The sequence below is a fragment of the Anopheles merus genome, chromosome 2L, assembly GCF_017562075.2.
Source record: "Anopheles merus strain MAF chromosome 2L, AmerM5.1, whole genome shotgun sequence".
Classification (NCBI taxonomy): Eukaryota; Metazoa; Arthropoda; class Insecta; order Diptera; family Culicidae; genus Anopheles; species Anopheles merus.
In genome coordinates this window covers 45,129,517-45,155,492 of record NC_054083.1, presented here as the reverse complement: position 1 = coordinate 45,155,492, position 25,976 = coordinate 45,129,517, and the positions used below count along the sequence as shown (strand labels likewise).

Genomic DNA, 25,976 nt, shown 5'->3' with positions numbered 1-25,976 from the left:
GTTATCATTTGAAACATTTCCCACCAGAGCCTTGCGGTGGGCCCGACATTCACATGCCTGAAATCAATCAAACGAATAAAACGCTCCCACTCTTATCCCGCTGTAAATGTGGACCATTAAATCTGAAAAGCCCCTTCCCCCATACTCTTCGGGTGGTTCAAGAAAAATGAGGCAAAAACCATAAGCGATCAACTTAACTGCACACTACTGGCAGCTACTTACCTCGCAGACAAATGTTACCGTCGAGCCGTTCACGGCGTACGCCATTTGATTTCTCACCCGTATTAGTGGTGGGACTGTATGAGAGGGGGAAAAAAAGTAAAACAGGCAGATGGTGAGAAAAGGATAAGCATTGAAATGTTTGTGATTTATACAGCTCAATTGACGATTGTCAAAAACAAAGACAAAGTATCAAAAGTATCAATAACATTAAGCGAGTTTCTTGTTTCATCTTAAACAAATGGCCATTTCAAGACTAAACTACAACAACATGCTTACTTGGAGAATGTTTGCTTTTGGTCTTACATAGAAGGAGAAGTACTTTTACGAACGTTACTTACATTACTAAGCTATAATAATTTTAAATTAAACGTTAGATCTTGAGCAGGAATTGAATATTGAAATCCGGTTGAATCCAAACAAAAACACATCAAATTGCTTTACTAATATATTGTCTTGCAACCGTTGAGAAACTTCACAATTTACTCATTTTTACCTATAAATTCATAAAATTTAAGAGCTGCATTAAAAAAACACTTTTCTCCCTGTCTCTTAGTGAACTCGCCAATGAAAACTTCAAAATCTTTAGTTTGATGAATGAATGAGATAGAAATTGAGTTTATGGCATGCGAAGTAACACGCTGAGCTTTTAACAAAGCTGTACCTATTTATTCTACATTTCTAACCTCCCGAAAGATCAATAAAGATCTTCTGTAATGCCACGAACTTCGCAACATATTGCACCATGAACCTTCTATTCCTTATCTTGGTTATGTTTTGCCCTATAGGTAATATTAGCTCATAAAACGATCAATAAAATAGTTAAACTAAACTTCAAGCCGATTGTGGTTTCAGTGGTGCCCGTTCAAGCGGATAAATCCACTACGACCACACCACCATAAGCTGCCAACCCATTTACTCGTGAAAGGGCATGGAAAAAACCCACCAAACGCCATTTCTTCCTTAGCCGTCGTTTGCAACAACTTCAGCAAAGGGCACTTTGGTTTCGAAGCTAAGCTACCTAATCTTAACAATAACCAGATTACAGCACCACTATTGTTTTATCGATAGCAATCGGCAGCAGTACCAGCAGCAGCACACGTGTTTACCAAGTGATGCTCACCGCCCTCGCCCAACACCCAGCGACATGATCCGTCGGTTGAACCACTCCCCAAAAAGCGGACTCTCAGGTCTTTGGAAACTTCGAAACCCGGTACTTCCGATCTGTTGCCAGGGCAAACAATTTCACCTTGCGCTTCCATTGGCAATCAGTTGCCGCGAACGACCCTGCCCTCGGACCCCACGCTGAGCGAAGCTTCCCGGAGGGCAGAAAAGTGATTTTCTTCCAGCTCGCTGCACGACAATTTGAGAAAACTGTAGTGAACCACAAAAGCGAGAAGAGAGCCTGCTGGGAGGAGAGCGGTTGGGTAATGACGGGAGGGACGGTTGGTTGGGAAACTTACAATGCACCTCGATGTTGAACGTCTGGTTCGCCGGCGGTGAGATGCCATTGTCCGCCAGGCAGTGGTACGCGCCCATGTGCACGCGATTGATTTTGGTTATGTTGAGCGTGTGCCCGGCCATCGATGTGGCTGTGGAATAGAGGAAACGAAAAAGACACACACACACACACACATGATCAGTAAAGTGACTTTTCGAACGATGGTCATGGTAAGCGCGTTCATTCTGGCGGGCGCTTGTGTCGGGACGGGATAATCTCGCAGGGCGCTCGCACGAACCCGGGAACGTGGACTTTTCAATGAAGTTCGTTGAAATTTTCCCATTCACTGGTGCATTGACCGTTCACCTCGTACGACAGGGAAGAGCGCATCGTACGACCGGGGACGCGTTGCAGCACGTCCGTCCACTCCAGACGAAGTCGAAGCGGCTCCATTATTGGCATGGCTAAATGCTATTAAGTCTCGCTATTGTCTGCTGCTGCCAGCCAGCCAGCCAGAAGGTACGCTCGGTGACTTCACCCACAACGGTGGCCCGCATCTTCAGTTCTAACGCGCGCGCTTGTACCGGTCAAGTGCAGCCATTTCCGTGAAGTATAATTTCGACAGCAGAGGATACAAACTTCCGACGCGAGCTAAAGGAGCTGGGAGCAAGAACCCGGGAGAATAAAAACACACGCTCAACATACCTTCCCATGCACCGTTGGAGATGGTTTTGCCATCGGCGCGACGCCATTCGACGTGCGGTCTGGGTGTCCCGGTGGCGGCACACCGTAGCCGCAGGTGCGTTCCCTCGTGGACGATGATGGGCCGGAGTGCTTCCACCGTGCCGGCGCCGGCAATCGACGGCGGTACGAGCAGCTCGTTCGAGAACGTATCGTTCACCTTCACCTTCCACGCGTTGATGCCCGGCGTGCCGGGCGTACCGTTCGTGCCCGGTCGGCCCTGTTTGCCCTTCGGTCCGTGGATGCCTGGAATTGGGATGGGAGAATAGAGTTGAGCAACAAACACAAAAAAAAGACACAGAACGAAACATTACAACGCAAGGATTCGTGCAGCACACGATCGTGTTTGCGCAAGATTGATTTCTGTCGAGCGAGGGCAGCACATGAAAGCACCGCGTGTAATGATGTTTACTTGCCGATGCTCCAAGTTCTCCAAGGAGAAGCACACTACGTGGGACGGTTTTGGCCAATTCAATTCTACGCCTGGCTCGTACCGTTACCCACTACACCGATGGATGTAATCTACGCGATTTACAAAGGTATTATACCAACATTGTTCACGATTGGTTCTCGCGCGGATGCGAACAGGACGCGTGTGCGTTGAAGGTATGGCCCGTTGTCTAGCGAGAAAATAACAATTTTCTTGAAATAGTCAACAAGCACACATACACACACACATACTAACGGAAAGCTTCTTACAAACTGTTGGAAGTCATAAAACAAAGCGCACACTGAGCACTGACATGGTTGTAACTATTGCTTACTGCGCAGCGGAAACTTTTCGATCGAAACGCTATTACGATGCTTTATTGGCATCGTTAGCAATCTTCCCCTTTCATTTAACAACCGACCCGTGCCAATATCAATCAATCTGCATTTCCAGACGATAAATCGAATGTCCCTAAGCACCCGGGAGAAGCCAGAAGACCCCCATTTTACAACCTTTCCCAACGATCCCACACCACACCCTTCGGAAGGCATCATCGATTCATCTTCTCAGCATTTCCACGCGCTCACCTTGGGAAAAGGGAAGGGATTGGGTCTTGTGAAAACATAATCATCGCTGAGAAATGACACCCCGTTTGGGGGGGCAACTGGCTCCCTGGCAGTTAGCGGGAGGAGCTTTCGCTCGGGAAGTCAATTTCGCGTTTGCTGACGCGCCTTCCGTCAGCATTGGAGGAAACTTAACGATCTTTCCGAGCAACTATTACTTCCCGCTCTCATTCTCTCGGTTGGACCGGAACATTGAATGGTGCAGTGAGCGTGAAAGTACACATCAACAAACTACCAACCAGCGTTCAACCGTGTGCCTGGATGCGTGCCGTACGGTACCGAAAGATGCATAGCAAACATTTCATCAATTTCAAAACACAACGTTCCATACATTCGCGGAACCCGAACGAGGAGGGTAAAGATCAATTGCAGGTTGGGGAAAAGTTTTGGTTCGCTAAAGGAAATATTGGTTTGGTTTTCAACGGTACCCACGTTGATAGGATAGAAAAGTGGGGGTAAAGCTTGTGCGAAAAGTTGCGAGCGATTAGTTTTCATCTTATTAAGGTACCTTTCCTGAAACAGTTTCCGTGTGCATTAAGTTATTGTTTGTTTGTCACTGCAGAGCTCTGTAGGGGCTATCAGACTGATGATGTCTTGTTCCGTTTATCGACATTGGGATCTTCAAGATTTTGTTGACTCAATTGAATTATATGCAGTTTGGTATTTGCTCTTGGGAAATAGGCATTAATGCAAGTCGGCGGGGTTGTTTACTTATGATCATAGTCTTCGTTTCGATACTACAGTACATCATTCTAATATCCAAATAGCCTCAGTAGATGTTCCAGCCTTTGCTCTAGGTCATATAAAATAACCATATCTGTTTCTTGGATTCCTTCAAATGATCTGATCCATCTTATCATTTTCTAGTCATTTGCTATAATCGTCTATGTTGTCCCAGTTGAAGACGGCATAACACATTTGATCAATGCCTAGGTCTGTATTCTTAACCATTGTATAATACTACATCAATGTTAGTATAGTAAGAAAAATCCATACCTCTCAAATAATAGCTATATTGATAATTTTAATAATGCTAGAACATCCGTCCACTTTACTTACGCTACCAGCCCATCACTATCAGTACACATCAAGATAGCGTTTGATCCCCCTCCTTGTGTGGGTTTTGCCTAAAATCAAGAAGTTCTTCCCCATATCTCCACCAAGCCATCGTAAAGCTCGTGGCAGCGTGGCTTGTTTACATCTTCACTTGAGAGAGATGTTTGATAAACAGCTGCATTAATTAATTTTACAGTGCCGGAACCGTGGCGAAAACTCCTCTTCCAAAGTCTTTGTGGCCTTTGTTACCCATGGGGTGTCTTACCGACAAGCTTATTGAACCCTTTGACTTTGCTTCGGAAAGGGCCCCAGTTTCGCACAGGCAAGAACCCGGCGTTGCACAGGTCCTCGATAAGGTCGGTACATAACGTACGATGGTAATTATAAGCTCGTAACACCATACCCTCATGTACGCGCGGTTGTTTGCGTGTGCGTGGCACTTCACTCTACTTACCTCTCGGTCCAGGCAGTCCGGGCGGTCCCGCCGGTCCGATCGGGCCTGCTAATCCTACAAATGAGCATGTAATAGTCTACGATAAGTTATACGCTCGACCAGCAAGATGCATCCGTTCTTGTTCCGGCACTTACCATCCTTGCCGTCGATACCGTTGCGCCCATCGATACCGGGAATTCCATCCTTGCCATCTTTGCCCGGGATGCCATCCGCGCCGGCCCGTCCCGGCACACCGTCCAGCCCCGGCTCACCCGGTACACCGTCCCGTCCATCCAGCCCCGGATTGCCCGGATAGCCAATCTCACCCTTTGGACCGCGCGGGCCCGGTTTACCTTCGCGCCCGTCGACGCCGGGCGGGCCGGGCAGGCCTGGGTCGCCCCGATTTCCTTTCGGGCCCGGTATGCCGGGCAGTCCCGGTGGTCCGGGTGGGCAGTATTCCTTCGTCGCTCGGCAAAAGCCGGTGATGGCATCGAACTGTGAAGTACGTGTGACAGAAGAGTTTGATTCTGATTGATAGTAAACTGGGTGTTTTAATGTTTTTCTATTGATATAATCAGTATTTTAACATTTCACAGCTGTACTGTAACAGAGCTTTTTAGCAATATTCGGGAACAAATGTAAGTTTAATCTTTAACAAGTTTTAACACGCTTCAATACCACGAATTAATATGCACATCAACGCTTACGGACGGACCCATCGTGTCAGCGTTTTATGAATAAAACATAATTGCATCAAACTGGATTTCCTTCTCCTTCCCCGACATCCTTATTACTCCACGGTCACGTCCATCCAACATGCACCGAATCGGAGGGACAATTCGATCATATAACAATTTTACGGCTGCGGACATAAAAATTGGATTCCCTCGCGGCCAACGCGATTGAGAATTGCATATTTGACGTGGGTTGTTTTTTTTTCACGGGTCCTTTTAACTTCCTCCGTACAAACCATACCATCAACGCCATTGCTGGCTAGCGTGGCAACTCACACACATCACTCAACATCCCATCCCATCCCAATCCCGCTGCCCGGAAGCCGGAAGCAGTAAAATGCAATAATGTGTCGTCGTATCGTTTTCGCATCGCAATATCGCCTCACAATCCGGAAACGGGGAACCAACGACTGGGCCCGATTGCCCGAAAGATGAGGTTGTGTATTGCATGCGATAAAATCACCACTTCCCTCCCCCAGCAGCGTAAAGGATGGGAAGGGGAGCTGTGCCGCTCTTTACACCGAACGCGCTGGACACGATCGATCGATCGATTCGGATGTGTGGTGCTGTGATGGGAAATGATGATGGTGAAGGATCGAATAAAAGCGAAACATATTGCCACATCGCTCGCCGCAAGCTTCCGTTCCGTTCCGCTTGCCACAGCGCCGGCTGTATGATAAACATCTTCGAGAAGGCATCTCTCGTTCTCCCCTTGCCGGCCCAACGATGCAACGATTTGCACCGATTCGGGTCGGTGGTTTTGATTCGATTTCGGCATCGGTTCTCCTATTTGCCTTCTCCTCTCCCACCGCCGATTAGTGAGGTGGCGGTTAGCTATGCACGAACGAACGATCTGGAGTATATGACTTACCGGAATGCGAGAATAGCTCGTCAGCCAAACCCAACTATCGCCACCGGGGGCTGCACCCTTCAGGCCGGTCTTCTTCATAATATCTGCATCCTTTTTCTCCAGCTCGGATCGCAGCTTCGGATTGAAGAACTCCACATTTGGACCTGGTGGGATGGGGAGTGCAAAAACGCAATTAGTTTTTCTTTCTGCTTCCATTCCGTTGCCGTGCACAGAGTGCCGGTAGGGAACGTAATTTGACGTATGTTGCTGTTGTTTTTTTTTTCTCTCTCTCTCTCTACACTTGCCTTCCTGATCCGGGACCAGATTATCATCGAACAGGCTCAGATCACGCTTCGGGCGGCCGGACGGTTCCCGGAACGGTGGTAGCTTCCGCTCGTTTTGTACTCTCTGATTCGCTACTAAGTAAGGCAAAGAAGTGCTGCTGGAGAGATGCGGTGTGGAAGAAAACACATGCTTTAATTGGTGGCTGTTTGAGTGGGGCTTTGGGATGGTGGTTTATCAGGATGGGCTATGGTATGAGGGTGTTTAAGAATATCAGGAAGCTTATCGACACAATTGAGTTTGTTTTATATGCTTGAACAATATATTTAATATGGTTAAGGACAGAATTAGACATGACTTAAAGTTAAATAAGCAAATAAATCATTTTAATACAGGCTCATCTTTAATGTGAAATAAAATTGATATCAATATGGTTGTTACATCCATTAAAGACATCAACATCGTACAATATTAAGCACAATTTCAATCATGCAGCCTTTAATTATACCTTTAAAATTGTACGACATCACAATAATACCGAAAGCTTAAGGATAATGTTAACCTCCAATAACCTCAACCCGTCTTTGCTTGGTATTCACAGTATCACTTTTAATAATTCGATGCTAGACACAGCGAAGACACTAAAGGAGGTAAAATGGAGGAAAAATAAGCCGTAAATCATCGGTTCGGTATCAACCCCACCAGCAACCCGAACAATTCCATCCAGCCAGGTGAATCTAGCACGCCTTATGTCAAGATGCGGCAAAGTATTCCCCCTCCATCCTTTACTTACGTCTTTATCCTCTCCGTGCCCGGACTGGCACGATACTTCATTGCCAAAGTGCCAAGAATCATAATTTATACATCCGTCCGTAACGAGTTTCCTTTCCCTGTTCCTTGTATCTCATTCCGCCACCATGCGGTCGCGGCGGGCGTACTGCAGCTATCAAATTTTTAATCACCACCTACGTCACCACCTCTCAAACACCTTGCCACTGCGATGCGATAAAATATATTGTTCTGCATCAAATGAGTATTTTGATGGGTGAGCGGCTCCTTCCCTCCCTTTTTGCCGCATTGTTTTCCGTACTGCATCCTTTATCGTTTTCTTTTTTGATCGCGCACATTCCCAAAAACTTGATCGTTAAAGAATCTTTGCAGTCCAGGGAAAAATCCTTTTACGGTTGAAACAAAAAGAAAAGCATCAAGCTCCTCCTCTTCAACCAAGCTCAGAAAAATGAGAACCCCAAAAAGAAGGCAATTTTGGTCGAAAGAAAGCGAAAAAAAAACAACTATACAGCTGCAAAGGAACTGGCCTTGGCGCCTCGGCTTAATCTTTTCCCATCAACGAAAGCAGCTAAGCCAGAAAACCCGGCTCAAAAGAAAATTGGAGACCATTTCAGGAATGTCGTAAATTTTGCTCCCCTTTTATTGACTCCAGATTCAAAGGGGTTAGTGCCGGTGCCAAAACAAAAAAAATCAGTTCATTTTAAAAACAACAGCTAAAAGTATAACTTACGCTATTTTGGCATCCGTCCAATGGTGCCTTTAAGATTTGCTAATAAATAATTCTACATTCGAATGCGAAATGATTTCGTCGTGAAGTGTGGTTCATTAGGGGAATGTTTCGTCACTGTTTTGCACCATCGCAAGTCATGCTTTGCAGTAATTCATGGCACATTGCTTTAAGAAAACACTTCTCCGTAATGGAATGTAAACTTTCATCAAGTAACGAAGATAAAAAAAACCAACCACGAATATAAATATTATAGCATGCATATGCTCAACTGGCAGCACTGGCGGAACACTTTTTAACAGCACCGGCGTGTGCTTGCCTCCTGCAGCCGATCATTATGCAAACACGAAAAGTTGCACATCTTTCCTGCGTGATGTGCAAGCATCCTTCACTTCAATTAAGCACACTCACCACCCCGCAACCACCACACTACCTCGCCTGCGCTGCATGGCTGTAACAATATTTGAAGTGATAAATTAAAATGGCTTCCTGATGTTGGTTTCATAAACGAAGCGTGACTGGTAGCTGGTAGCTCGTGCCGTTACGGCTGCGGTATGCCACACTGCATTACACTACAACTTATTACCTCTTGCGTGCGCTCACGCGTGGTGCCCCCGCGTAGGCAACGGTCGGAATGGTTGGAAACTGTGTGTGCATGTACGGGTCTCGTACGGAAGGCTTCCCAGCCCGTACAGTCCCGGGTTGCGTACCGTACATGTACACGATGGATTTAGCTTTTGCTTCTCCCTGTATCGTGCACATGTTCGGTGCAACCCGTGGCAAGCTGTTCCATCCTCACCGGAAGGCTAATCATCAGCATCATCGTCGTCGTCATCATCGGTGGATATTAAACAAAGCTAACCGGTACCGGATGAGCTTGGGTATTGCGCATGGGAATTGAGTCGGGAGTTAAGTGGAAGTAAAAAGGGCAAATGTTGGTTGTGTTCAAGAAAGCAGCATTTCATTTAAAATGTACTGCATTTATAAAAAGTACGCGACAATTGATATTTGCGAATTTTTCAAAAGGAACCATTTTTGCATGTTTTTGGTAGATTAAACACATACAAATAAGAATTCACCAAAAACCCGATTTTTTTCCCCACTCACTCTAAATATCTTCTACCTCAGTGTTGCTCTGTACTTTGGGAATTTCGTTCTTTGCCAAAGCTCACCCACAAGACTACACCCGTGCTACATGTCTTGCCTGAGTTTGATTTAAAGAAAATTGCAACCAAAACATTACGAATGATGTAACCAACGTTCGGATAGAGATTCCGCTTCCGGAGCTGCCCGTGGCTTACCCCCATACCGAACCACCAACCAAAAGTACCCGGGTAAGAAATGATGGATAAAGTTTTACGGTTCATACGTATTATTTACCCACTGCCTCATACACTTGTTCATGGATTCTGGCGACTAGCGCGTGCACCAGATGGTATCCCCTGTTCTACTTCCAACCGGCGAGCGCACAATCGAGCGCATGCTAACCAAAGACGCACGTAACTTACCAAAGTTTCGGCACAAGGGACGGCGCAGCACAAAAAGGACACACGGGCCAAATAAGTTACCGCACCCGGGCGGGCAGGCGCAGGTGTACCGTAGCTGGCGTAAAGTCTAGACATTTATCAAACCAAAGCATACACGTGCAGCATTAACCGCATGCCAACAAGCGTATGTAAGCCGACCGCATACATTGCACCAAGGGGAGGGGAACAATCCAGATGTAAATCCACCCGTGCCAGAAGCCGTTTGCTATGGCAATAAGAGAGAGATTATCCGGTAAGAGGGACCTGTTTGGCATGGTACAAAATAAGGTCCAAAAACCGCTACATATATCTTTCTCTTGCCTCCTCTCTCACGTGATGGGTTAAATCTCTGCCCGACCTTTTCCAGATTGGTGCACTTTTATGCCGGCAGACAGAGTAAAGCCTGCCGACCCGAGACCGCTCATCATCACCAGGTCCAGAGGTCCAGAGCTTCCAGGCCCTGAAACAATCGAACCTGCCACATAAAGCATAATTCCACTAATCTCTCCTGTTCTGTTCGTAAGTGTGCTACTTTCCTTGTTTGCCGTGCCACCACGGTGCAGCAAAGCTTCCTTGGCCCCTTTTTTGCCCGGTCTGACCTCACTTCCAGTAAATCAGTAGCCTGGTACATTGCGCCCCTCTTCACTTTCATACCCAGCACCGGATCAAACTGCAATTCGCATTTGCTTGAGCAATAAAATTATGCCCGAGTGATTATTGATTATTTTTTCGCAGTGGCTTCCGTTCTATCGTTCCCATCCCTTGCGCAAATGCTTACAAGGCAGGGCAGGAAGGAATTTAAAGCGATCCCAATACCCAGCACTGGGTCGTTAGTCTTTACCGTCGGATGCAGTGTGTTGGGTGGGGGTTTCGCATTTCTGCTTCATTCGCGGCTCATCGGTAGTTGGCTCCGTAGTTGGATGCGCTGCTGTGATTGTGTGCAAGCAAGTGCACCGCAGCTGCAGATGCAGCCTGGCGGTGCTGAAGATACAGCCGATCGCGTTTCACTTACCGATAATTGGAACCGTCGGTTCGAACGGCGGGGGTGGTATTGATTTTCGTATTATGATTCCATTGTCGAGGTGAAATTCACTTTTCGCTAGCTTGACTTTGCAATGGTACAAAGTGCAAGCTGATATTATACTCGTTTCGAGACTAAAAACATAAGAGGCAGCTATATCAATTTTGCATCGATTCAAAATGTGCTCATGTGAATCTATTGCCTACATTTAGGCGCCGCGCCAATACCTTACTGCAATGTAGAAATTATTTATGAAAAGTATTCCCCCAAGCGCGATTAGTTACAGCTTTTCGAATCCATTTCATACCTTTTAAACTGAAAGCTTTAAGACCGCTCATTTACATACCACCATTTGGCAACTAAACGCAATGTTATGGTGGGGCCGTTTAGACCAAAATCACCATGAACCCATTAAGATCGTTTCACAACCATTAAATAATATGCTTTGTTTCGGAAGCTCAGCACAATTTGCCTAGCGTGTACTCGTTATTTTCTCTCTCTCTCTCTCTCTCTCTCTCTCTCTCTCTCTGCCTCTCTCTCTCTCTCTCTCTTCCCATGTAGTGCGAGTAATGGTTTTCAATAAAATGCCTTACTTTATAGTCGCTATAACGGACGGTCGGTGCTTCGCTCTTACAACCATCTAGCCAACCGTTGCCAACGTTACTGGCAAAAGTTCGTTGAATCATTTTTTGTAGTCTTTTGTAAAAAAACACACACACATTCCAGTGGCTAAACCAAAACTTCCCGATTCAAATCGAACCGAATTTTCACTGGCACGCGATTACATTTTCGCATTGAACCCCCCCTCTATTGCACTCACCTAACCCCATTAACCCGTCCGTGTAAATTCATTCCTCTTTTTTCATTCGCACAAACTGTAAGCCTGCTTTTTATTAGCCCGAGGCAGTTGGGTACATGATGGTTGTGGAGCTATTTTTTGTGACGATAAATAGAGTATTGGAATAGTCAAAGCGAATGGGAAAAGGGGCAACAAATGGGAGTGGTAAAATATCCTATGAATAATCGCAACGTCCGTGAGGTAAACAGCGTGACTGCTTTAAGCTCTGCCCAGCAGGACTCTACCACGATGCTGGAGCTGAAATCAGAACGGAATCAATGTTCCGATGGGAAGGGTGAACAAGAGCATCCAATTTCAATAGAGCTACCACCGAGAAGAAAGGTTTATTTTGCCAAAAACTGAACCCCTGTGGCTTCTGGGTTCACGCTCGCCAAACGCTTTCCCAGCCACTAAACGGGCCATTTAATCGGCTTTGCTCGTATCCCGCGTGGAGGGCGATAAAACGTTCCGATTCGATTTTCATCCCAAAAGCGATGCGCATACAAAAACCCACTGAGCTTTCGGTTTCTTTTTTCTTTCTCTTCTTGCTCCTTTAGCAAACACTGAATATTCTCGTGCACATTCGCAAAACACAATAATGATAAAAAAGCAATGAATCTCACCTAAGTTCTGGCGCGGCTCGTCTCGCATGCGCCAGCAGATCCGCACTCAATTTATCGATGTTACTCTTCCAGTAGTCGCTCAGGATCGTTTCGACCTGGCGGCGCACGTCCTCCTCGAGCGACGCGGTCGTCCGGCGGTGCAGCTCGGCCGGTGGTAGCCGCCGGTCGACGTAGGCGAGCAGGGCCGCCGACAGCACGAACATACCGACCAGCAGTACCGCCAGCAGGACGTACACCTGGCCGAGGCTGAGCGTGGTCGGGGTGTGCTGTTTCGCCGGTGCATACTGTTCGGCGGTGGGGCTTCCCCTTTTGGCAGGTTTCCGGTTCGAGCGGCGCGATGGTGCGGCGGCTGCTGCCGCCACGGACGGTGTCGATGACAGGTCAGCAGTTTTCGGTGCCACCGCTTCCCCGGCGGATGGAGATGACTTGCGGGTGCTCATTTTCCCTGCCCGCGTCTCGGCACGTTCCATCCCACGATTGGAGGGCGTGCGGTGGGCAAGGGGAAGGGAAGAGTTGGCGATGGTGTTGATATGTTTAAAAAAACAGCACCGCTAGCTAAAGGCTTCACGTCGAACGGTTGCAAATGATGGTTGCGGGTGCGCTCGGGGCTATCACGATTGACATTTCAATTTCCTGCAAAGGACGGAATAGAAAACACCATGATGAGCGTTAACATTTGGTAGACTGTTTGTCTGTTGGTAGTTACATATTATTCGACAGATTTCAACAGCAATCGGTGGAGAAAAATCTGTTTGATGCCTAGTGCAAAATAAGACTTTGATACACTTTATGTTGTGATGCACATTGCATAGCTTTAGGCGTTATCGTACCGTTCAAAGAGTTTGTTTGCAGCGTTGTGTTACATTATGTTTCATTGGTTCTAAACTTCCAATTGATATGACGATATGACTGAACACAATGCACACTGTAGAGCACCATACCAATGTTTCTATGCCATCAATTGTTTGAGAAAACGATAAACCAACCTACAATATCCAACAACCATAAAAATTTATTTCATTTTAAATCCTTTCAGCAACAATAGTTTTATGGTATGTGATGACTTTTGTTAGTAGAGCTCTAATTCTATTATTAGCCGCTCACCATCAAACGAAATCCCATGCATTCATTGCTCTAGCTGATTAAAATGATATTCAATCAAAGCAAATTCCTTTCAAACTATTCAACAATACCGTTGAACCGCATAACGAATTCCAGTGTCAAAATATCTCCATTAAATGTACAAAGGAATTCTATGGATCTGTTTGCTTATAATCACACGCATTTTGCAAAGCACTCTATAATAAACAATGATCAATTGGGTTTGAAACAATGTAAAAACTCATTTGTATAAATACCAATCACGTCGACAACATGGAAGTATTCTAGCATCTTCCTCTTCAATCCAATTGACGAGTGCAAACAGTTCCCACTATGTAAATGCACTTGCTGAACATATTCCACTAATGATCTTAAGCTACTAATAATCTCACCCAACTGAAAGAAGACGACCCCAAAGTGCCCGACCATCTCCGCTGTTTGCAACGGCAAGTACATCAAATAGTTACACGAGCACCACTTTGTGCAAAAGAGCACTCCTCCCACGGAGCGGTACGAAATAAACCGACATTAAAGACGTCTAATTGCCCACTCACTGGTTGCTTGCAAAATGCTTCCCGGGCTAGCTAATCATAAGCCTCGTCGTACCTGACATCAAAGCAAAACTGTGCCCATCCCATAGCGGTGATTTAAGCTGCCACGGTCAGAACCCTACCAAGTGTGTGTGTGTGTGTCTATTTGTGTGTGTTCGTGTTTGTTCCGCTGAAAAGGTCTTCAAGATGACATGGCAAGCAAGCAAGAAGCGGCTCTTCTCGATAAAACCTTCAGAGAAATTATATTCCCCTAGCGCTCATCATATCGTCCGCTTTCTTACACCAAAGCTTGAGGAGGGATGGTTTTTTTACTTGCTACTATTCCGTAACTTCGTTGCGTTTTCTGGGAATTTCCTTCCCACTAGAATAATTCGTGACTTCATAATTTTGGGCCTTCAAACGTATGTTTTGCACGGGGGGGGGGGGGGGAAGCGCTCAGAAGTGATCACGATCTGATCCGCAATTCGTCAGAAAAAAAGAGAACGAAACGCAATAGGGGGAATGACGCGAAAAAACTCCATGAAATACCGCATCTAACATTATGTTACGCTTTCTTTTCCTTTCGATTGATGGAACCCGATATTGCGCTGGCGGCTGATCATTACAAGCTAATTTTTATCAAGCAAAGTATCTACGTATTCGCAACACGAACAATCAGTTTCCGGAGTGTATGTTCTCCATCATCCAAAAGGGTAGAAATGATTAATGAACGCACTGGTTTGGGGCTTAACCCATCGCTTATCCGCTTCGCGTCATGCTGACGATGTGGGATTGATGATTTTATTTGCCTAATTCCACGGAATACCCCACATACACGTACATAGAGCGTATTACCAGGGGCCAAGATCTACCTAACAGCGGTTGGTGAGCTGTTGCACGGTGAGCACGTTATCCAATCCATTTTGTAGGGGAAAAGGAAAATCCAAATCCCTTTGGTACAGCTTTTTTCGATACACCAAAATATTACATTTTAGTACAAAAAAAAGAGAAATGACCTAATTGATGTTTTGCTTTCCCATTTTTCTTCATGGTAATTCTTTTTTGCTTGCCAGTTCACTAGAAATCATTCCATTAAAGCCACCCTTACCCCATCATTTAGGGTGTAAATCCTCAAAAAATTACGCCGACCAAGCTCGTCCCTACCAGCAAACCCTTTGTACGCCCGCGGAGGATTTACTCGTACCCATTTATTAGGCCAATTGGAATTAATTGGCCCACAAATTACGCTAATCAGACCAATTTCCGCTGCTGCAGCAACAAGAACAACCATACACACCGGTAATTGGATACCCGAGCGGTACTTTTATTCGCTCCGTGCTGAAACGTTTACCTGAGGCGCGTCGAACGGCCACATGAAATGGATATACATTTTGCGTTTTTTTAATAAACGAAAGAAAGTTGTGATTGCGTTCATTGAATGAAGCATTCCTTGCCCACCATGATCCCCCGGGGAAATGTGGCACGTCAATCCAATTTTCCGTTTATCGCACCGGCATTTATCACACGGAGAGAAATATTCACTGCAAATGCACACATACACACACACACACACACACATACACACCAAGCTCATGTTCTGGTACAATACTTAGCCAGGCTATTTTTTCCGAGCAACCTTCAAAAGAATGTTAAACTACTTTTCCCGTATGCAACACATGTGCATCTACATGCAGGATCTCTTCACCCCTCAACGAGAACTGCTTAGAATGGGGATAAAGCATTGAGACCGGATGGTAAGAATTTCCCTTTACAAGAAGGTCGATGAGTAGCGTTTGACTTCCGTCAGGAGCGTGGTGCGGTCAGAAAACGTTGACGTAAGCGTGTGTTCGCTTTCCTTTTCACGTACTACCTTTTTTACCATCTGCCGGAGTGAGAGAGCGTGTATGCAAATCTCGTCCCACTCTATTTCGGCTTCAATTTTACGTTTTGACGAGCATCAATGTGTGTGTACGTGTGTCTGCAAAAGATTGTGGTTGCAAGTTATGAAAGTTAAGCTTGAGTGCAAAGTGAAGTTCTGTCCGACCCCGGGAAAGGATCTGTCCCGGGCGCACAACATGCATACACCGAAATCGTAAACATGCCTTTTTTATTATATTTCATCTACAACCACTTCTCGTCCCTAGCGTCCCCGGGCAATGCAACCCGTGCCTTCCCGAAACCTTCTCCTGAGGACCGTGCACCATGTCCTGGAGCTTTCCCGAGTGCGAAACGACCACGTGCACTCGAAGGTACTGGTGAGGATAAAATGTTGAAGCGATCTGCCGTGACAAGATTACCCTCTCTTTGCTCAATTTTTACGATGGCTGGGTTGAAAGCCAGGGAAAAACCAGGGAGAGCGAAAAAACGGGCTTGTGCAAGATATTTAACATTCGTCCTACAACTTAGATCATATATGCATTGCGAAACATTGTTACTTGCCGGCAGAGCACAGGACGGGGTTTGCCACTCGAACCCAAACCCCGAACCATAAATCCCCCAACCCGAAAGCCCGAAAGGGAATAGAATGGGGAAATCTTGCAATATAGTGCCAGCCGGGCATCTGCCACAACCCCGGGCGTCGCTTACAACACCAACAACATACGAGTATGATACTGGTGCCCCGCGCTCTGCATTTGCCTTTCAAATACGTATTGGGAGGGGCAAATGTTTCCTGCATCTTTTACCGCAGCATCAATGCATCAAACCACTGGCAGGCGGATGGGTGGGTTGCAAAAAAAAGAACGAACATTTTCCTACACCGTGTATGGGAAATTGAAATTCAAACGGAAGTCGAAATGTTGTGCTTGAATAATGTAGCACGAAATATCGTTCAGTCGGCAACAATACATCATGAACAAATTGAAACACGGCCACGCGGATAAGCGTAACGTACACATGCATTGGGCAAGGTGTACGAAGCAAGACGAATCACCGCTTATCATCGGATGAAATCACAAAAATGTGTACGTGAATGTAACATTAAGGGGAATATTGGGGCCCATGTGGGATGGAAAGCATTTCGCAAAGCGGTGAAACACCATGCGTCTCCATGAGGATGGAAGCCACGTCGTTACAGTTGCTGTAGCGCTCACTGACGCGCTCTCTGTCGAGTGCTCACTGTCGAGTGCTGTTGGGTAAGATATAGAGGGTAATTTTATGTCCTAGAATAGTTAAAATATTACCAATAGAGAGAAAAATATTATTTATCCTAAAAACATATTTGGTGCCGTGACTAGGATCCTTTATTTCTTAATTTTGCTTTTGAAATCGATAAAACCTCAATCAACGTTTAAGCTATTTGTAATAAGTAGTGGAGTATAAAATCTAGAGAAAGTTGTTTTTATTCGTAGCTTATGTCAAATGCATTACCAGTTGTTTCACAATCAATCAAAAGTATTATTCGATCTTGTTGAATGAATCCCATTTTCAGCATGATTTCCAAAAGATTCTGTCGGCTAGTGGAGCGGCGTGAACCACACACACACACTCATTGAAATTCGCTTACCGTACATCGAAAATTTGAAAGGTGACCGAAACAGAAGCATCAAGATTATGCGTCCCTTTTGCATGAATACAAAAAAGGGGTCGTTACCGAAGTGCTGAAACAAGTTTGTTCGGAACAAAACATTTGCTCGATGTTTCGTTTTATTGATCGTACACCTTTTGCCGCGTTTGTTCTACCTTATCTCACACTTATGCCCATTTCATTACCCAAATTCTCGCCCAATAATGATCAAACGATAACCGGCCGTGTCGTACCTTTTGATGCTTTTGTTTGCCTTTTCTTACATACTCCTGTAGTTGCCAACTACTAACAACAACAAAAAACACCTGACCAGGTTTGTGCCGAACAATGAACGAATGAATTTCATATTCCAGCTGCGTTTCGTAAGAAAGGCATGCTGGTAGGTTTTAATCATGCTGCCTTGCTGTCGAACCATTGCAACACGGACAAACAGAGGAACGCACAAAACGAAACGTGCAAAAAAAAAACATCAAAAATGTTCCTCGTTCCTAGGAAGTGGAAAGGAATGGTTGCTTGGCCAGGCTGCTAGGTATGTCTGCATTTTTTAACCAAAACCATCCCGGCCAGCACGTGGAGAATTCATTCACGTGTACACAAATTGGAAAAGCGATGGGGTTCCAGAGCAAAAGCGGGCACGGCACTCTGCTGTCTCGCAGATCGAACGCTGTCGATCGAATCTCTGGTTGCGATTTTTTGTTTTCGTCCTTCTCGCGCCACATTTACTCGGCGAAGGCATCGTGCAATGCATTTCGCATCAACTCTCTCACTGCATGGGGAATGGATGATTAGTGAACCGCTTCTGACACTTCAATCAAATTCAAGTCACACACACAGACGCACCGATGGCAAGCGTAGTTTGAACACGCAACCCAGCTGCTACTCACGCACGGAAAATGTATGCGTATGAGGCTGGTGCAACAAATGGTGTAGGAACGCAAAAAAAAAAACAAAACAGCAAACTTTTCCATCGAACATGAAGTCCGAATTGGAAACGTTCACATGTTGCGTGTGTTAGCATGCGGGGTCTGTTGTATTTTTTTTCTTCCTGCGCTATTTTTCATCTATCTTTGCTGGCACACAGTGACAGCACCTCTAACCGGGGCCACACATGCTAGCGTGACGATTGATTGACAGTCGCGAAGTGATGGCAAAACCCCGTCAATGAAATTCAACGGACCAGTGAACTGCATAAAACGAACGCCAAATGCATTTATGCATGAACTGGATCTGTCGATGTGTTTGTTTGAATCGACGGACAGGCGGGACCGATCTAACGAAACAGGAGTGAATGTTGAGATAAAACTCCGATGGGTTTCTTCACGCAAAACACGGTGATGGCATCAATTGTTTTTGTTAGTATTGTGCCACATTGTTTAGTGTATGCTCTCTGTTTTGCATTTCATTCTTATCAACAATCTGTGGCATGATTTGCAATTAAAAAGCGGGGAAATGTCTAAACCTGACAAGGGCTAAAGAGAATGATAATCAGTTAAGTTTCGGTCCTTTTCGAAAATAACTTTGGCTTTGTGTAGTCGGTTGCTTCATGGGACTGGGTGACTGGCCCTGCGCCCACGTGAAGTTTGGGTCCTACTAATATGTAAACAATGTGTACACCACATATGGCGATTTTTGTATAGATGTGTTACTTTTCTTACTACATACTATAACAAGGTTTTACACGATTTATTGGGCGGTTCTCATAATTGCCAGAATTTTTTGGTTCAATTGTATTGATATCTAATCGGACGATACCAAAAAATTATAGGAACGAACCAAAAATCTATGGGATACGGTGAATAAATCGTGAGACGAGTTATTATGAGATACTATCGCAAAAAATATGGAAACCGACCAATACGTCGTGGGAAACCCTGTAAAAACAATCATTGGGGGCCTTCACGATTCTAGTTAGTTTTTTGTATGGAGTTTGACAGTTGGAGGCTGAAATCATGTAAACAAGCCATACAAAACCACACAAAAAAACTAGCCTGCAATTTTCAGTCTAGATTATTCTAGCCCCAAAGCTATAATTAGATTCGAGTACCTGCTCGAAAACACGGTGTTGTTTACATTTATCCCAAGGTGCATTAAAGAGATCACGTGGTGGAATCTAGAATCAAAGTGTATGTAGTGCAGGTAGTCTCATAGCATTTTTTATAATAAATTTTGAACATCACTTTTTGACAGAACAAGTGAAAACTTTTGCTCCAATGAGCTTTCTTGAGGCTTGACGAATGCTCAAAACACTCTTAAAATCTTCATTCAGAAGCAGAAGCGAAAAAAGATCAGCCTTCTGAATACATACACCTTGGGATAAGCCTACCTGGATATTATACTCACTTAGATAGCTACTCGACAGCGGTTGTTGTGCCAAAGAAGAAGAAGAAGATAGCTGCTCGAAAACTGCTATACAATGCAAACAGCTGACAGGCTGAAATTTCAGCCTACGAACTTCAAACGGAAAGGGTCCCATTATCTACAATGCGATTATTCCAATTCGTTCGCAGAAACAGCTGTCAATAGTAATAGCATCAACCTATTAATTTGTACAATTTCTTAGTGAGAAAGCCATCCTGCTATCGTTTCCCAGGGCGAAAGGCTCCCTTTTTCTCGCGAATCAATTCCGAATGGCCTCCCATTCTAGGTAAGCACTTTAGCTCAATGGCAAATGAAGCCTCCGTTTGCTATATTACTAGCCCACACGGCTACTCTTCTGAGGATCGTTAAAAAAAAGAGGCAAACTTATCACTCCCAACCCCCCCCCCCACTCTTCTCCCCCAACCCGCTGCACAAAACGAAACAAAACATCAGGAACAAATTGAGTCATCGGTTTTGTAGACTATTTAATGGACCATTACTAAGAACCATTTGTTTGCTTTCGTCGAGTGTCTCGATCTGTTTCGGCGCGGATCTTCCCCCAATTTCCTCCTGCAAAACAACCAAAAAACACTGACGGAAAACGAAAAGGTGATTTGGCACTGCAACCAAAACCAACACAAGAACAAGACACCGCTCTAGCGTAACTTATTTACTCTCTAATCCACTTTTGCGCGGTCCACGCGTTTTCTCGTTTGCCCTAACCCCCCCCCCCCCCTCCCAAACCAAGGAGTGGGTAAAACTGTAAGCCGGTAAAGAATTACCACCGCTGCGAATGGAATCGAAATCGGCGCTGGAAAGTTAGTTGTTCAGGCATCAAAATGGCCCCACCACGATGGAGCGAACGACGGAAAGACGGAGGGGTCTGCTGCTCGGTGGCCGGTCGAGCGCGCGATTACGCCTAACGAAGCTAATTTAGTTCAACAAGATTATAACGCTAGATAAAGTGCCATTTTGCAGCGCCTTCTTTCCTGTTTCCGTGCCAGTGCCGGGATAGGCTGGACCTGTCGAAAACAACAAAAAAAAGCAAACGTAAAACACACACTGACACCAACGGCATCACCGAGAGGGGGGGGGGGGGGAGCGAAAACGAATCTCCGGTTCTCGGCGACAGTTACCCCGTATTCGGAACACTTCTTATCTTGGGCACGGTTTGGGCAGCAGCTCACCATCCCAAACACAAAAAAAAGAAAGCCAAGAAAGAAAGGGAACGCGTGTTTTTTGTTGTTTTCGTGAAGCGCCTCTTAAGGTCCTTTCTTTTTGTTCGCTTCTTCTCCCTGGCCCAATCCAAATCCATTTGCGCGATGGGGTGCGAGCGATAAGAACAAAAGCATCGTCTCTTTTCTTTCGCCGGCTTTTTATTCGCACCAAGTCGCGGCACTAATATCGGAGCCATTTTGATTCCATCATTGACAGTCGGAGACACACGCCGACACGCTTCTGCCCTTGATTGCCATTGCTAGATTTGGGCAATGTTTCCCCCCCACCCCTCACCCCACCCCACTCCACCCAGCCGCATACAAATCGGCGCGACCAGTCCAACCATTTTGTTTCTCCTGCTTTACCACCTCGGCCGATGGTAGTAGCGGCTCAAGAGGGAAAAGGCTTTCGATCCCTTTTTTTCAACGCCCTCGCAGCGTTAGCAGCCCAACATCCCCCAACAAGGGAAATCTGGCAGGGGCGGGGGCAGTGTACGTTGATCCGGGATAGCCCTAATCCCGTGCCGAGATTCTCCAGACCACCTTTACAGCATCCGCAGCCGCGGATCCTTGCCCGCGTCCCGCTTCGATTAATGCCGCAGTGCGGGTGCACGGATCGATTGACACAGATTCGGGCGGAAAAAGTGCCATAAATTTCTATTCCACCCGACAGGCGTACGGGTTCCGGGAAGCATTTGACGGGGTTAGGGCGCTTTTTTTTTGCCCTTTTTTTTTTGGGCGGACATCTTCAACGCCAAAGTCAGCATTTGTTATGAGATCGACTCTCTTTTTTTGTTGTTGGTACTGTCGTCCCCCGCACTTCCAATGATCGGGGGAAGCAGCATAACGAATGCCCTTTGCGCTTACCGCGCGCGTGAAGTGTGTGGCTGTTCCTCTTATCGTAAGAGAGCCACTCACCGGGATCGGTACCGGGCTCACGTGGTTCACAGTACGCACTCCCTTTTCGTTACGATTCTTAACCATGATTAATCGCAGAAGCTGGCGGGGAGAAAGCAGCCACCACGTCTGAAGAGGACATAGAGGTTGGAAGAAAGGCAGCACACGAAATCGAGCAATGGTGTGTAAGGAAACGGGAATGTAAGGAAACGGTGCAAACACACCGAAACCAAACGGACGATAATCGAAGTGTAAGCATTAATGGAAAGCTGCTGTGTAAGCAAAGTGAAAATAAACATTGTATACAGAGGGCTCTCTTCGAGGTAGGTTTCGATTCCTTTTCCGCCCCATTCTTTTTGCCGATAGACGTGAAGCGGCTTTTTTCTGTTGCTTTGAAGGAAAGCAATACAAACACATTGAACGTACCCATCCTATCGGATGTATAATAAGCCGAGCGGGCTAATGCTTTGATTTGTGGTGGTATTTTCATGACGCTTATGCTGCACAACCTGTTACGGCACCAAAGCTCATATTTACATTACATTGCATTAGAGCGATTGAGAAGATTAATGGTTCCTTCAAAACAAACAAGACGATGCAATGCCTCTAAATGATCGGTCAATAAACTACTACGCTTCGACGCGCTCAAAATCGCGCTCGTAATCCTTTTCAGCCAAACCTCCGCAGTGGAAACAGTGTCCCCGCTCGATGGAACAGTTGGCTGTCAGTTTAATTAGATTCGTAATCTTTCAAATGACAGTGAAGCTGAACCCCACCAGCTTTCATGCTAAAGATGCCCATTGTTGACCAGAAACAGCGACTTAGAGAGGCCGTGCTTCAGCATCATTAATTAGATTACGTCCCTAAGGAGGGACAACCCACGACCCTCAACCACTCACTACGTCTCAACCACCTTTTAAAGCCCGCGCTAAACGATTGTCTGGTGTCTGGCGGGCGTTTGGAATATTAAAGCTTCTCAAAAAAAAGCTCTCTCTCTTACTTACATGGATTCTATCGGTCTTTGGAGCTTACCATTTATTTCCTGCTCCGTTCTTTTGGGGGTAATGAAATTTTCATTTCCTTAAGTTCGAGTGGAGCTTCACAGCCACAGGCACATACACGGCTTCAGTCGGAATGAATGAACGAATCGTGTTTGGTACGTGCCGGGCACTACAGTGCTTTTAGCAAAATCCCTTGAGACCAGCAGGAAGTGAGAGGGAAAAAGGAAGGAAATGGAAGTGAAAGAGTAGAACTTTCTTTCCCAAAACGAATAGAGAATGGAGGGTTGTTAGATATATACACTACAGAAAAAAGAGGCTGAGAACACACCCAATAATAAAATGGCATCATAAACTGGTGAAACTTACACACACTCACACGCTCGTCTAGTTCGCTCGTGTTGGTTGTGTTGGGCGGGACGTACTACTGCACTAAAGATGGCGATTTTACACAGCCAACTTGTGTGCCGACCTCTGGTACTGTGGCTTTTGATTACGTGGCAGCAGCGCCAGCTCCACCGAACGAACTCAGGGGAAAGAGGTCGGTTTCTCTATCACGTGCACACACACACACGCAAGGGTTGGCGGAAATCACACCGCACAACAACGGACGCGCGGAACGTTTGCCAAACTGACACTGCCACTTGAACTAAAGCGCTCCGTCCCAGACAGCGCGGGCACTCGGATTCGACCTTCGAAACCACGGCACTGTGCACTTAATCATACGTTCGCGAAACACACACACACACACACACACACACACAAAGGACACACTCAGGCACGGCTCATTTGTGCACCCACGTACTAAGCACACTCGCGCACACAATAGCGCCCGGAATGAATAATACCGGACGTTCAGATTCTTCTCACTTCTTGCTGTGCCCACGCGCTGCTTCCGGAGCGAAGTAAACTCCCAACCGCACTGATGGTAAAGGATTACTCTAGCCACGCGCCCTTTCACTCCGCTACTACTGAACACTACTGCCTCAATTTCACCGCCACTCCTTCGGATAGGCTTTAAAGACTCTCCAGCGGAGAGTAAAGCCACCACTGAACCACTGAAGAAGCTGCGAGGCGCTAAGAGGTCGACAACGCACCTCGACGACGAACCAACGACTACTGAGATCCGTGCGTAGCGATGTCAAACGCAGCCGACTTCCGCAATCGAGCGCTACAAGATGCGCGCTACCCGCGCTACAACCTTACACTTTCACCCCTATCCACTGGCCGTTGGCGCCGCCGCTGCGATACTTCCGGAGGCAGGCGGCGACCAGTTGCGATAAAATGTGACACACTTTTTTGCACCCATCGGATGCGAAGAACAGAAAGAAGAACATGCTGCCTGCCCCCGCGATGGACGGAGGCGATGGGTGTGCAAAGTTCTCACGCACCACTCCCACTGGCCCGCCAGCTGGTGCGGTGGGGTATCGTTCACCACCGCTCCGATTGCCGGCTTGCTGTTGGAGGCTTTGCCGAGCGAACCTGTTATCAACAGTGCTGCACTGGCCGAAACTGTGGTAGCTCGTTCGGACGACTGCTTCTGCTGCTGCTGCCGCCTGAATGTAGCTCGTCCGACTGTGTGCCGGTTACGAAATTTGCGGTTAAAATTTTACGATGTGATTAGATGAGTAGTGCAAAGGACGCGCGAACCTTTCTGCTACAGCCGCAAACAACCGAACACGATGTGCACGTTAATCATCACAGTAACATGGGACGCACAACATGACAGCTGCTCTCTATTGGATGGCGTTTTTGGTTAACGTTTTCTTTACGAGTTAAAACAACCCAGCAGGCGTTGATGCTGTTTTTTTGGTTGCTTTTGAAACGACCGTTGCTGATATCCCGCTAACGACGTGAAATTATTTTAAACAAAACTCCTCCGCTTGCAGGTAAATTACCTTTCACTTACTAAACTTTGCCAAAAAAAAGTAGCTACAAAACTTAGCTACTTATAAAGCACCAAAAGAGAGCAATGTTTACCTCGGTCCGTATGTTTATAAATAAACAGTCGCGAGTTTTTCCCTCCTCTTCAAACTCAAACCGTTCCTTTCTGTCCCACTTAATGTGCCACTTTGCTTGTTCCACTTGTCACACTGCTTGCCGGCAATCAAACACACTCACTCCGCTCGCTCACTTCCACCGATCCCTCCACTTCCGGTAAATCCTTCCGGTGGTGCGTGTCTTTTACTTCCCCACTTACTTTACCTTGCTTCAATCTTTGACAGGTTGGAGGGAGACACATCGGGGGCAGAGCAGATTTAAACTTTTGCGCTTGCCTTTGCTGCCGCTAGCTTATCTGCCCGGTTCACCTGTTTTGGGCAGCCTTCCTTCCCAGCATGTGACACATTCCGCACGGTGAACCTTTTCGTTCTTTAATTTAGTTTTTTTTTTCGCCCCTGTTTTGTTTTCAATTTACCACCACTCGAACTGTAAGCACCAACTGGGCCAACTGGGTAACTCGATCAGAAAAGTTTCACCTTATGAGGAAGGTGGTTCCTTCCTCACTTCTACTTTCAACGTACCCCTGCCTTCTCGGCCTGCCCGCTGGACGAACGTGTCGCGGAACTGGCAGCAAAACAGTACGTCTACTACGATCCGATGGGATGAATAAAGCACTCGCGGAAAAATCCACTCCACTTTGCCCACAAGCTGCCACTGCGAACGCTAGCAACGCAACGACTCAACTGATAGCGGGCGCGTGCGAGTTGCAGCGTTTTTGTTGCGCTTTGGTACGCAGAGCAGCCGTGAAAGGCGTTCATGCGTGTTCCGACTCGAAGGACCAAGCTCAGATGAACCGTCGGATGAACACCAACAAACGGAGTCGAAGCCGAACGGGAAGTGCTTCATTTTTTCTCCTCCGTTTCCCACTGTGAGTCGATTTTGTCACGTCGCAGGATAAATTCACTCCTGCTCTCTCTCGCTCTCTCGGGTTTTGTTCGGCTTTTCGGTAGCGGTACTGTTGCACGACACTTTAATATCGCACTGCTGGGAACGTTCATTCATGAACTTTGGGCCC

At 46.3% G+C, this 25,976-nt stretch overlaps 1 protein-coding gene across 5 annotated transcripts in view; it reads right to left on the bottom strand.

Moving 5' to 3' along the window:
* Positions 1–25,668, bottom strand: part of LOC121592552 — a 34,689-nt gene extending 9,021 nt beyond the window's left edge. The window contains exons 1-10 of one of the 5 annotated variants that reach the window (XM_041914124.1): positions 23,330–25,668; positions 22,995–23,214; positions 12,334–12,966; positions 6,833–6,969; positions 6,549–6,691; positions 5,099–5,438; positions 4,965–5,018; positions 2,366–2,647; positions 1,683–1,811; positions 223–296 (exon numbers count right to left, since the gene is read on the bottom strand). In XM_041914124.1, the coding sequence (XP_041770058.1) occupies positions 223–296; positions 1,683–1,811; positions 2,366–2,647; positions 4,965–5,018; positions 5,099–5,438; positions 6,549–6,691; positions 6,833–6,969; positions 12,334–12,803 (1,629 nt within the window). In that variant the 5' untranslated portion in view covers positions 12,804–12,966; positions 22,995–23,214; positions 23,330–25,668. Of the gene's footprint in view, positions 1–222; positions 297–1,682; positions 1,812–2,365; positions 2,648–4,964; positions 5,019–5,098; positions 5,439–6,548; positions 6,692–6,832; positions 6,970–12,333; positions 12,967–13,039; positions 13,109–22,994; positions 23,215–23,329 lie in introns of those variants that run through there. The other 4 variants (XM_041914123.1, XM_041914122.1, XM_041914126.1 and 1 more) reach the window with 4 other exon arrangements.
* Positions 25,669–25,976: the final 308 nt, after the last annotated feature.